A 13589-nucleotide genomic window follows, 5' to 3' on the forward strand; every position below is an offset into this window, starting at 1 on the left:
TAGACTATTTAAAATAAAAATAATTTAACTTCTAATTTAAGAACTTCGAAATTATGTCAAGTTCTAAATTTAATTCGAATATTTTTAAAACTTCTAAATATCCCTTAAAATTACTCTGATATTTTTACAAATAATAAGTGTTTTTTTATTATTTATAAATTCAAATTAATTTTTTTTCAATTTGCAAGATTTTCTGAAAGTTATAGAAAAAATTTAATTCATTTTGAAATATATTTAAAAGTTCCGAAAAAAAAATTCAAAAATTATTTTGAATTTGGAAACATTTTAAACTACTTATAGATTTTTCAAGATTTTGAAATAAAATTTTAAAGCTTTTAAAGGATGCCTAGACTATTTAGATAAAATTTGCAGTTTATTTGCATTTTATTTAACATTGTTTAATTGAAAAGTGTTACTACCTTCCATTTGGTACATGTAAATTTTTTAGCATTTGAACAAAAAATAAAATAGTTCATTTTTTTGCAGAAAAAAAATAGTTTTCAACTGAATAGTTCTTAGATTTTCTACTAAAAAAAATTAATTAAAAACGGAATATGTACTGAAATTTCAGATAAAAAATTGAACTTTAAATAATATAGTTCAATTTGTAACAAAAGAAGTGAATTTCGAACTAAAAAAAAAAAAAAAGAAAACATTTCAGCCCAAAATGGAATATTTAAATTTTGTCTTAAAAAAAAAAAATTTTAACCATAAAAAGCGATTTCTTTTATAGAACAGTTAAATTCTCAGCCATGCAAATGAATTTTCAACTAAATTAAATAAATCTTCACCCCAAAAAATTCCTTTTGACAAAGTAGTATAAATTTGAACCAAAAAATATGAATTTTCAATTCCAAGAAACGAAATATTTTAATCTGAAATAAAAAACGTTTCAATTTAAACAAAATAGACCAAGTTTAAATATAGAATTTAAATTGTAAAGTTCAAAAATTAAATTTTAAACAGGAAAACAAAATTTTCAATAAAATATTAATATTTCGTCAAAAGATATGAATTTGCAACTAAAAAAATACTTTCATTACAGAAAATGAAATAGTTCAATTTTCAGATAAAAAACTAACTTTGAAGCCAAAAAAGGAGATTTGAACAAATTACTTCAATTCTCAATAAAAACGAATGAATTTTCAATTAAAATAAAACAATTTTCGAATAAAATAGTTAAATTTTCATTGAAATAGCTGAATTTGCAATTTAAAAAATTGACTTTTAGTTAAAAATAAAATACATCATTCAATTTTCAGTCAATAACTAATTTTGGAACAAAAAATGAGATTTAAACAAATTACTCAAGTTTTCAAGTAAAAAGATGAATTTTTAACTTAAATAATAATTGTTAACAAACAAGAATAATTTTCAACTAAAAAATCAAATTTCAAGAAAATAAAAACGAAAATTTAAAAAATGTGTTAAATTTTCAACCGAAAAATGATTAAAAAAAACAACGAATTATTAATAAAAACATATTTTTGCTACCAAGTAGTTAACTTTTAAACCAAGAAGATTAATTTTATACCAAAAAAGATGAATTTTCAACTAAATATTTTGAACAATGGAAGTGATATTAGTCTACATTTTATTTGATTAATTTGTTGTTTATATTTTTGTCATTTCTACAAATTTTAACTAAATAGTTGAATTTTTAAACTAAAAAAAATCCATTTTTAACTAAAAATGGTGTAGTTATATTTTTATTTAGGAGAATTAATTTTTGATGTAAATAAAACGAATTGTTTACAAAAAAGATTAATTTTTACAACCAATCAGTTGAATTGTCAACAAAATAGTAAACTTTTCAGTTAAAAAAAAAATATTTGTACCTAAAAGCTAATGTTATCCTAAAGTGATCCATTTTTAACTAAAATTATTCATTTTCGGTTAAAAGAATAATTTTTTTAAAGAAAGTAGTTCAACTTTCAACCAAGGAGTTGAATTTTCAATTTAAAAATATGAATTTTCAAGGAAAAATGGAATAATTTATATTTCAACAAAAATGATTTTAATTAAAATTAAAAAACACTTAAATTTAACTAACAGAAAAATTTTTTTAACGAAATACTCTAATCATCAACTAAAACTATTAATTTTCTAAAAAAGACGAAATCTCAACAAATGAAATAATTTTTTAACCAAATAGTTAAATTTTCTACCAAATTATTAAATTTTCGATCCCAAAATACGAATTTTATAAAATCCGTTGATTAAAAACATCAGTTGAATAGAACAGATTAATTTCCAAACAAGAAAATGTAAAATTTCTACAGTAATAGATGAATTTTTAAACTAAAAAGATAAATTTTGAATCATGTAATTGTATTTTTAACCAAATACGATAAATTTTAAACAAAAACTGTAACAGTTGATATTTTAACCAAGAAAATATTTTTATTTTAAGTAAAAAACAGTTGAATTGAACCAAAAAATAAGAATTTTCAACAAAATATTTACATTTTCAGGTGAAAAAATAAATTCGTAGCTAAAAGAAAAGAAATTTCAAACTAAAATTATGATTCTTTAATTAAAAAAGTTAAATTTTAAGAAATTAGTTCAACTTCGAAGCAAGGAGTCTAATTTTTTTAATTTAAAAAGATGAATTTTCTACGAAAAATTTAATAGTTGATATTTCAACAAAACAGATTTTAATTTTAATTAAAAACAGTTGGATTTAACCAAGGAAAATTAATTTGATAAAAATATTTGAATCCTTAAATAAAAAATTGATTTTGTACCAAAAAAGACGAATTTACAAAAAAATAAATCAAGTTTCAAATAATAGTTAATTTTTGTATCAAATTGTTAAATTTTCGATCATAAAGTACGAATTTTCTACAAAAACAGTTGAACTTTGGACAGAAAAGTTAATTTTGAACCAAAGAAAATTCATTTACAAACAAAAAAATACATTTTTATCGAATAAAGGTGAAATTTCTACAGTAAGAGATGATTGTTCAAATCAGAAGGATGATTGTTCAACAAAATAGTTGAATTTTCAACAAAAAAATTTTTTTGGACAAGAAAGAAAAAATTTGCAATCAAATTATTGAATTTTTAAGCAAATTACAAAATTTCTAAGTCTGAGATAAATAGGAATTTTGATCATTCATATACTAAAGAATAACATTCTAAATAAACATTGAAATTCATTTTTAATACTTTTGAAATATTCGGTCAGAAAACTGGAAAATTGGTTAAAAATTAAAATTATTTTGGTCTATTTTCTCAAATTTACACTATTTTTTACCTTTGAAGGGAGTGCGAGGTCAGCACGAATTAACTGATTAAAAAAAAAAAGGTTATTTTTGGACTAATTTTTTATCATAAGCAATCACCCCTGATTGAATGGCAATACGTAGAAGTCATAATGATTTCAATATAGCCAGGTGTGGCTCAAAGAGGAAACGGAGGAGGAAACGCTCCCTTTGCCCTTTTCCCCGTTCTATGAACGTGCCTTGAAAATAAAGTCTCTAGAAACATTAGCCTAGAATTCTTAGATGCTCTAGTAATACATAGTAGGTAATGCTTAAGAACTGATGGAGAATTAAAGTAATATTTAATATTTAAATTCGGTTTCAAGCGAAGAAAAATTATTAGAAAAAGTTATCCAGCCAATCTTAACCCTTAAAGGGCACACTTCCGTAAAATTAGATAAAGAGCACACTGGGTGGTAAAGACCCAAGGATATTAAACGTGTGCTATGCCGACGGTATTGGAAAGTTTTTTTACAAGAAAATCAATTAATGATGTTTACTCTATCTAGTTTAAGTAAAAAAAGATTTCATAACAGTTTTTAAAATTTAAAGTAGTTAAAAAAATTCATTTTGGAAAACAATTAAAAAATGACTTCTTTCACTTTAAAATTCATAAGTTTTAAGTTTTTTATATTTTTACTTAAAATTTTACTTAAATACTTCTGAGATACGACGCTTCAAAAATAAAATTAAACTTATAGTGTTTGTTCCAAAGACATAGAAAAATAGGTTTTCATGTAATTTGTTAATCTGGAGCCATATGTTCCATTTTCTTGAATTTGGTATGTTTTGTTAAAGCACGAATAAGTCGCTGGGTGTTTTATACCCAGTATGCCCTTTAAGGGTTATTTTAACCCTGGTTAGAAATAGGATCAGGCTCGACTGCGGATTGCGATAGAGAACATACTGAACATAAATGGCGAAATACTGGTAAAGGCCTATAAAAATCATGTGCTATTTCACTTTTATTATTTTTGCGACATTAAAATGATTTTCAAAATGAAAACCCAATTTTCAAAATCTGTGAAATTGTAACAAGAAAATTCTTAGATGATTTACTCTTCACTTTGAGATTGTAAACTGACGTATGTTTCTTCGAAAGTGGACAAATTATTGTAATCAATTTGTTTTGGCTTCAATCAGCAACACGTCATCTGGAAAATGGACTTTTGTCTTATCTTTAAATGATGATTTCGATTTTACAGAATTTTTTTTCGCTCTCCAATACAAAAGTTAAACTATTTTTGTATGTTGAAAGTTCAATCTTTTCAGTTGAAAAGTCTATATTGAATTATTGGTTTATTCATTATTTTTTTTTTATAAAAATGTAATTAATTTGTTGAAAATTCCCTTTTTTGACTTTAAAATTTAACAATTCAATTGAAATTTTGTTTCCTTCTTGACTAAGGAAGTTTTTTGGTTGAAAATTTAATTACTTTGTTCAAAATTTCCTTGGGTTTGAAAAATGAATCTGTTTTTGTAGAAAATTACATTTCTTTTTAAGTGCAACTGTCTGGTTAAAAATCAATCAGTTTTGGTCGAAAAAAAATTTGTTCTTGATTTTTTTGAGTTGAAAGTTTAACTATTTTGTTGAACATGCGTATTTTTTCTTTGAAAATGTATATCTTTTTTTTAATTAAATAAATAAAAATTTAACAATTCCATTTTTGGTTGAAAATTTATATTTTTTCGTTAAAAATTCAACTATTTAATTGAAAATGGAAATGAATTTTCAACTAAATTAAATAAACCTTCAACTAAAAAAATTAATTTTTAACGAAGTCGTATAACTTTGAACTAAAAAACATAAATTTTCAATTCCATCAAACAAAGGATTTGTATCCGACATAAAAAACGTTTCAATTTAAACAAAAGAGAAAAATTTTAAGGATTGTACTCAATTTTGAAGTTCAAAAATTAATTTTCAAACAAACAATGTAATTAAAATACTTAAATTTTCATTGAAAGACATGAATTTGAAATTAAAAAAATTAATTTGTGACCAAAAATGAAATATTTCAATTTTCAGTTTAAAAAAATTTTTTTAACGGAAAAGAAAGATTTGAAAAAATTACTCAAATTTTCAAATAAAAATATGAATTTTTAACTTAAATAATAAGTTTCAGCAATAACATAAATTTTTTACAAGGTAGTTATACTTTTAACGAAAAAAAAAACAAGAATTTAAGAAAAAATTAATTTTCAAACCCATAGTTGAATTTTCAAATAAAAATTAAATCTTAAGAAAATAAAAACTAATTTTTTAAAAATTTGTTAAATTTCCAACCGAAAAATGATTTTAAAAAATTGCTAGACACAATGATTATTTTTCAACCAAAAGTGACGAATTTAAAATAAAATACGTGAATTTGTATCAAAATGGATGATTTTTAAATTTTCAACCAAAACTTTGAATCCTCGACTACAACACAGTATTTTCAAACAAGCAGTTGCATTTTTAACAACAAACACCCAGATTTTTTACTTAAAAAAACAACGAATTATGAATAAAAAAATTTTTTCTACCATATAGTTCAACAATTTGATTGAATTTTTTTCCTTCTTGACTAAACATTTTTTTGGTTGAAAATTTAACTATTTTGTTGATCATTTGTATTTTTTCTTTGAAAATGTTTTTTTTTTTAAATTAAATAGTTGAAAATTTAGCTATTTCACTATTGGTTGAAAATTGATATTTTTCGTTTAAAATTCAACTATTTAATTGAAAATTCATGTATTTTGTTGTAAATTTGCCTTTTTGATGTAAAATATTTTATTGTAAATATGTAAATGTTAGTGGGAAAATTGATCTTTTTTAGTTAAAGATTCAAGTATTTTGCCGAAAAATCGTATTTTTGTTTTAAAAATAGATCATTTTTGTTGTTAAAAATTAAGTTTTTAACTGAAAATTCAAATATTTCATTTTTGATTGACGGTCTTTTTTAGTATAAAATTCAACTATTTAATCAAAAATTCATGTATTTTGTTGTAAATTTGCCTTTTTGATGTAAAATATTTCTTTTAGTTAACAATACAATTGTTTGGCGAAAAATTCATCTATTTTAATTGAAGATTCAAGTATTATGCTGAAAAATAGTCTTTTTTAGTTACATTCAACTGGTTTTAATTTAAAATAAAAATATTTTTTGAATAATTTTCTAACTGCAAATTTAACTATTTGGTTAAAAATGCAACTGTTCGGTTAAAAGTGTTTTTTATAGTTGTTAAAAACTTCTCTTATTTGCTTGAAAATTCCACGCTTGGTAAAAAATTGAACAATATTGTGAAAAATTGTTTACTTTATTGAAAATTAATTTTTTAAAATGAAAGTTTAAATATTTCATCTATGGTTAAAAATAAATTATTTTCGGTTTAAAATATAACTAATTGATTAAAAATGTATGTATTTTGTCTTAAATTCCTCTGTTTTTGTAAAAAATGAAGTTTTTTTTATTGAAAATTCAACTATTCGCTTAAAAATGTATGTATTTTGTCGAGGAATTTGTATTCTTTATGATAAAAATTCAACAGTTTTGTAAGAAATTCGTCTTTTTGGCTTAAAAATTCAATGCTTTGGTAGAAAATTCATTTGTTTCGTAGAATTTTTTTTTAAATTGAAAATTGATGTTTTTAAATGAAAGTTTAACTATTCTAGTTTTGGTTAAAAGTCAATCTTTTTCAATTCATAAATTCAACTAGTTCGTTGAAAACGTATGTATTTTTTTCGTGAATCAACCATTTGGTAAAAAATGTTTTTATGTTGTTAAAAATCCGTCTTTTTTTTTGTAAAAAATTAACTTCCTTTGAATGAAAATTCAATTATTTATTTAAAAATGTATATTTTTTTAAATCTCGTTTGTTTGGCTTAAAAATTCAACATTTTGGATTACATTTTTTTTTCTTGATTGGCCGAAAAATCTTTCTTGGTTGAAAATTTATTATTTTTACACATGTTGTAAATAATATTAATCGAAAAAAAATTTCTGTTTGCTTGAACCGCATTTTTCCCATTAAATTCTTTACTCTCTTTATAAATCCGAAATTGTTTTTTCAATGATTATTTATTAATGATTTTTTATTTCCTTTATGAGAAATAGATCATTATAAAGCATTTATAATAATTTTAGTTAATAAGTAAACATATTATGCAAAAAAATTTCAATTTGAATTAAGGGTATAACAAATTGGACAAATTCAAAACGAAATGACCCTTATAAATGGTTCTAGAATTTTTATAAATCCAAAATTAAAAAGAAAGTTAATTTCCCTCAAGATTGATTTTCCTTTTTATATTTAGTTCTAGAAGTGGAAAGTTTTCTTGGAAATGTTTTGATTAATCGCAGGTTCTTTGTCTGATTAAAACAGAAAATGTCTTTCGATTAATGAACCAATCATTTTTTTATTTTCATTATGAGAAATATTTAATTATCGATAATTTATCGAGTTTTTAAAATGATTTAAATGAAAATGAAGTGAACCTTGTCAACTTTTATAAAATCTTTGTGAATATTCATGCGAAAGACTTAATTAATCGCCGTTCGCTTGCCCGATTAGAATAGCGAATGACTTCTAATTAATTAAAAAGTAATTAATGCTAATTTTCTTTGCTCAGATAACTGGGGTCGTGCTCATCTCATTCGGTGGCGTAATTTTGGCGACTTATCATGACTACAGTAATTTCGTCGACAACTGGTTATTTGCAGCGCCAGTTTTAATGATAATAGTCGGCGTGATAGTCTTCCTCGTATCGTTCTTCGGATGTTGTGGAGCTGTGAAGGAAAATCACTGCATGATAATAACGGTAGGAATCATGAATCATTAATTATAAATTCACTTCCAAACAACTTAATTTTAATCTTACACCTCCTTTAATGCAGCTTGGTGAAATTTTACTAAAAATCAGTAAAATTTTACTAAAAATCAGTGAAATTTTACTAAAAAAAACTGTGACGTATTTGTGGCTATTTGAACCCATGAAATTTCACTGCAAATCAGTGATTTTAGACTGAAATTTAAATCATATTTCACTAGTTTTTCAGTAGAAAATATTATTGAAATTTACATGTAACTTTGTGGAATTTTCTCTAAATTTTTCTGAAGAAAAGAAAGTTAAAAAAAAACTGCTAGAATTTCAGTGAAATATACCCTATTTTTAGGTACCCCATTTGAAGAAATGACCGGGAATTTTATGAGACCGGGAAATGACAGTGAATTTATTTTTTGATCTGGAATTTTACCAAATTTTTATATTAAAAATTTTGTCCAACTTTGATTTCAAACGTTTTTAAATAATTTCCTAAATTGTGATTTTGATAAATTATTATATTATTTAGTTTTTTAATTAAATTCGAAGAATTTTTTCAAATTTTTGAATTATTTTCAATCGTTTTGTAGTCATCAGTGAGTTTTTTTGTTTAGAAATTAGTAGGGTTTCAAAGATTCGAAGTAATTTGCAATTTTTATTTTGAATTCACCCTGAATTCTTATTTATTTACCCTGTATTCTTTTCAATTCTTTGGAATTCGCTTACAATTTCTTTATTCGGTTTAATTCTTATAAATTTACTCTTTTATACTTAAAACAGTGGTTTATATAAACGAATAAATAATTTTAAAAATGGATCTGCACTTTAAGTATTAAAAACTGAACAATAATTTATTTGATTAAGCAATTCTAAATTCGTTTGAATTAATTTAACATTTTTTAATTAGGAAAAAAGAATAATTATTTAATATTTCGCAATATTTGGTTGTTAATTTAATACAATTAAATTAAAGAAATTGTTGAATTTTTATGTAGAAATAATTATTGAACTCTTATTATTTATAAAAAAAAATGTGAGTGATTTTAAAAGATATTTATAAGCTTTAAAAATATTCAAAATTAATTTAGAAATTGAAATTATATAAAATAATTTAAACAAAGTGTGTGGAATCTTTTTCTCTGAATTTCTAAACCTATTTCAAAATGAATAGAATTTTTCCTACAATTTTTAAAAACTCTTTAAAATCTTCCAGGGCCTTTTTTGACAATTCTGGAAATCTCTTGCAATCTTTTTAAATAGACTGTTAAAATAATTTTTCAAAATGAAAGATCAATTTCAATTTTCGTAGGAATATTAAAAAAATGTTTTTATTTTTTTGTAGCCTTTTAAAATTCTTAAAAAACTTGTACATTTTTTGTTTAAAATCTGAAATATCTTTTAAAATTACTCTTAATTTTTTCTACAAGTAATAAGTGTTGTATTGTTATTTATAAATTCAAATTTGAAATAATTTTTTTTTAATTTGCAGGATTTTCTAGAAGTTTTAAGACAAATTCAATTAATTTTAAAAGTTATGTAGAAGTTCTGAAATAATTTCAAAAATAATACCTGATTTGAAAAAAATGTAAAACAGTTTCTAGATTTCTCAAGATTTTGAAATAAAATTTTAAAGCCTTTCAAGGATGCTTAAACTATTGGAAAATAAAATATTTCAAATGACAGTGAATTTTTTTTACCGGGAATTTTACAATTTTGTAAAATAAATCTGTCCACGCTTGATGTCAACATTTTAAAAATAATTAGTTGAATTTTTATGTTTTTCAATTATGCTATTATTTAGCTTACAATGCGTAGTTCAAAATTTTTTTCTTTAAAAATTTCCCATGTAAAAATTTTATTTTTTAGCTTACATTTTTAATTTAAAGAATTTCAAAATGCTTTTTTAAAGACTTGCATTTAACTTTAAATTTGAGCAGGGAATTTTCACTCGTTCCCAAAATTATAGTTGGAGCTAGAATTTATACAGAATAATAATAATTCTGACTTGGAAACGGGAATTTATAAATTCTAACAAATTCCGAGTTCGTGCTGGAAATTTTCAAAAAGGGACAAAATTCTGAATTGGAACAGGAAATTTTTCCAAAGAATTTTTATTCTGAGCTGGAAATAAAAAATAAAAGTCTTTGTTGAAAATTTCGGATAAAAAAATATTTTTATTTAGTAAATAAATAGATTTTTTTAATTTATCTGTACCTTACGTAATAAAAAGTGAACAAAAACGATTGGACAAAATGATTTTAAATCAGTTCAAAATTTAAGAATTTTCAGATGAAAGTTTATAAACTCAATTTGAAATTTTTAATTTAAAAAAAAAATTAATCATTGAATATTTAGCAATATTTGAATTTTTATTTAAGACAAGTAAATTAAAACCAAATATTTAAAATTAAAGAATCTTTAACTGAATTGTTTGACATAGAAAGCCTGGAATCGTTAAAATTTCGAAAAATGCTTAATTTGTGAGTGAAATTTTTAAATTTCCATGTATAATTTATAAATGAAGATTTGTAGAAAAAAATTTGAGTAATTTTAAGAGATTGAAAGTTTTCTTCAAATCTTTTAGAATCTTTTTTGAAAATTTTATTTAAATCTTTAAAAAACTTTTTAAATATTCTCTTAAAATAATTTCTAAAAATGAAAAATTATTTTTAATTTTCCTATGAATCTTGAAAAAAACTTTTTATTCTTTTGAAGCCTTTCACAATTCTTAAAAATAATCAAATTTTTTTGTTTAAAATCTGTAAAAATCTACATTTTGTTTTATATTGGGCTATCATTTCAAATTTTACATTAAGTTTGAATCTTTTCAAAATTTCAAAATTTAAAAAATTTTATTTTTAGCTTACATTTTTAATTTAAAGAATTTTTAAATGCTTTTTTAAAGGCTTGCATTTAACTTTAAATTTGAGCAGGGAATTTTCAATCGTTCACAAAATTATAGTTGGAGCTAGAATTTATACAGAATAATAATAATTATGACTTGGAAACGGGAATTTATAAATTTTAACAAATTCCGAGTTCGTACTGGAATTTTTCAAAAAGGGACAAAATTCTGAATTGGAACAGGAAATTTTTCCAAAGAATTTTTATTCTGAGCTGGAAATAAAAAATAAAAGTCTTTGTTGAAAATTTCGGATAAAAAAATATTTTTATTTAATAAATAAATAGATCTTCTAGAATCTTTTTTGAAAATTTTATTTAAATCTTTGAAAAACTTTTTAAATATTCTCTTAAAATAATTTTTAAAAATGAAAAATTATTTTTAATTTTCCTATGAATCTTGAAAAAAACTTTTTATTCTTTTGAAGCCTTTCACAATTCTTAAAAAGAATAAAATTTTTTTGTTTAAAATCTGCGAAAATCTACATTACTCAAATTTCGCCTACAAATAATAAATGTTAAAATTTTTATTTATACATCCAAATTGTAAAGAAATTTTCTAAAATTTACAGCATTTTCTGAAAATTGTAGAAAAAATGCAATTCACTTTGGCAGATATTTGGAAGTTCTGAAAAGATTTCCAAAATAATTTTAAATTGAAAAAAAAATTTTTTAACAACTTCTAGATTTCTTGAGATTTTGAAATAAAATTTTGAAGCTTTTCAAGGATGTTTAAACTATTTGAAAAGAAAATAATTAAAGAAGTGTTCAGTTAAAAATGTTTCAATTTTTCAATATTTGATGCTTCTAGCTTAAAATTCCTTAAAATTATATAATTTTGAAAATTTTAAAGTTCATTGATTGATTTTTTAATTTAGAGCATCAAAAATGATAACGTAGATTTATATTTTTTTATATTGAAAAATGTTAGTACCTTCAATTTTATACGCGTAAATTATTGAGCATTTGAATTCAACATTTTTGAATTAAAAGATTTTAAATTTCAATTTTAAAAATTCCACTTTTAGTGCTTTCATTTGCAACTCAGTTTTTATTACTTCAAGTGGAAAATTTTGTAGCTTTAGTGTTCCATTTTTTAAATTTCATTGACCCTGAAAAATGTTTGCAAACCCGGAAATGACCAGGAATTTATTTCGTCGATTAAAACGGCCACCCTGAAAATAACTTATTAATATAATTTTGAAAATTTTTAATTTCATGCATTGATTCTTTAATTTAGATTATTGAAAATGTTAACGTGGATTTATATTTTTGGAACTTATTCTAAACTTTTAAACTCTATAATTTGTGAATGTTCAAAATTCTGAATTTTGCATTTGAATAGAAAAATATGTAATTGAAAAAATTTTGAACATCAATTTTAAAAGTTCAAAATTTAACATTTCCACTTTGAATATTTTGATTTGTTTATTATTTATTACTTTAAATAGAAAAATATTGAAAATAGAGTTCGATTTAAAAAAATTTTATTCACCGGGAAAAGTGTTTGTGAACCGGGAAATGACCGTGATTTTTTTCTTCAATTAAAACGGTCACCCTGAATATGACCTAAATTTCCCTGAGCTTTTATTAGAAAATTTTAATGAAATTTCCAAACATCTGAATTATTTTTTTTTTTTCTGATAAATGAAAATTATATTACACTCGGAATTATCTTAGATCGTAAAATATTAAAGGGGCTGAAATATGTTCTTTGCAGTTCTCTGTTTTGTTGCTGCTGATATTCGCCCTGGAATTAGGTGCTGGAATTTCAGGATACATTATGCGGGGTAAAGTAGGCACGATGCTAGAATCTCGCATGAACGGAACAATGCATCAATACAATGAAGATGAGAAAGTCAAAAATTCCTGGAATATCATGCAACACGATGTAAGTTTTTTTTTTTTTTTGCATTTTCCTCCTTATTTTAATGTTTATTTAAATTATTATTCTTTAGTATATAAATGTTCAATGTCCCTATATTTTCTATTGTACCCTATATTGAGTTTAGGTCCCTAAAGTGCCCTATTTTCAAAATTTGGTTCTTATTGTTCCCTATTATAATAAAATTAAAGATTCCAAGATTCAGGAATTTCGAAAAAAATAGCAAAAATCACCACCAATTTTTTTTAATCAAAAGTTTACATTTGTAACTTTTTTTCAATAAATTAACTCATGGGTTAATCACTATTCAATTCAGATCTATACCTATTTCTGAATTGTCCTGAATTCTTTTGAAAAATTTCAGGGTATTTTGAACGATTTCGAGAAATTTATAGTAGTAGATTTTAATAATTTCAAGGAGTTTTTGAGATTTTAGGATATTTTAAAGACTGATAAAATCGAAGACATTTTCAAGAGTTTTTAATTTGAAATATTTTATGGAATTTTAAAAGATTCCAAGGAAGTTTTTATTCTTTTTTATTCATTTGAAGGGATTTCGAAGCGCTTGAAATATTTTAAGATGAACAATTTTCTAGAATTTCTAAAGATACGAATACTTTAAAAGATTTGATCAGATTTCTAAGGATTTAAATAATTTTAAAGCATTTTAAAGCTCTCAATGTATTTTAATAGATTTTCCAGGATTTCAAAAAAAAAAAAAAAAAAAAAAAAA

General features: G+C 22.4%; 1 protein-coding gene across 1 annotated transcript in view; it reads left to right on the plus strand.

Moving 5' to 3' along the window:
• Positions 1–13589, plus strand: part of LOC117181754 (CD63 antigen-like) — a 68225-nt gene that overhangs the window by 18169 nt on the left and 36467 nt on the right. Inside the window, exons 2-3 of the mRNA XM_033374718.1 lie at positions 7879–8067; positions 12692–12862. Of these exons, the coding sequence (XP_033230609.1) occupies positions 7879–8067; positions 12692–12862 (360 nt within the window). The remainder of the gene's footprint in view (positions 1–7878; positions 8068–12691; positions 12863–13589) is intronic.

The sequence above is a fragment of the Belonocnema kinseyi genome, chromosome 10, assembly GCF_010883055.1.
Source record: "Belonocnema kinseyi isolate 2016_QV_RU_SX_M_011 chromosome 10, B_treatae_v1, whole genome shotgun sequence".
NCBI lineage: Eukaryota > Metazoa > Arthropoda > Insecta > Hymenoptera > Cynipidae > Belonocnema > Belonocnema kinseyi.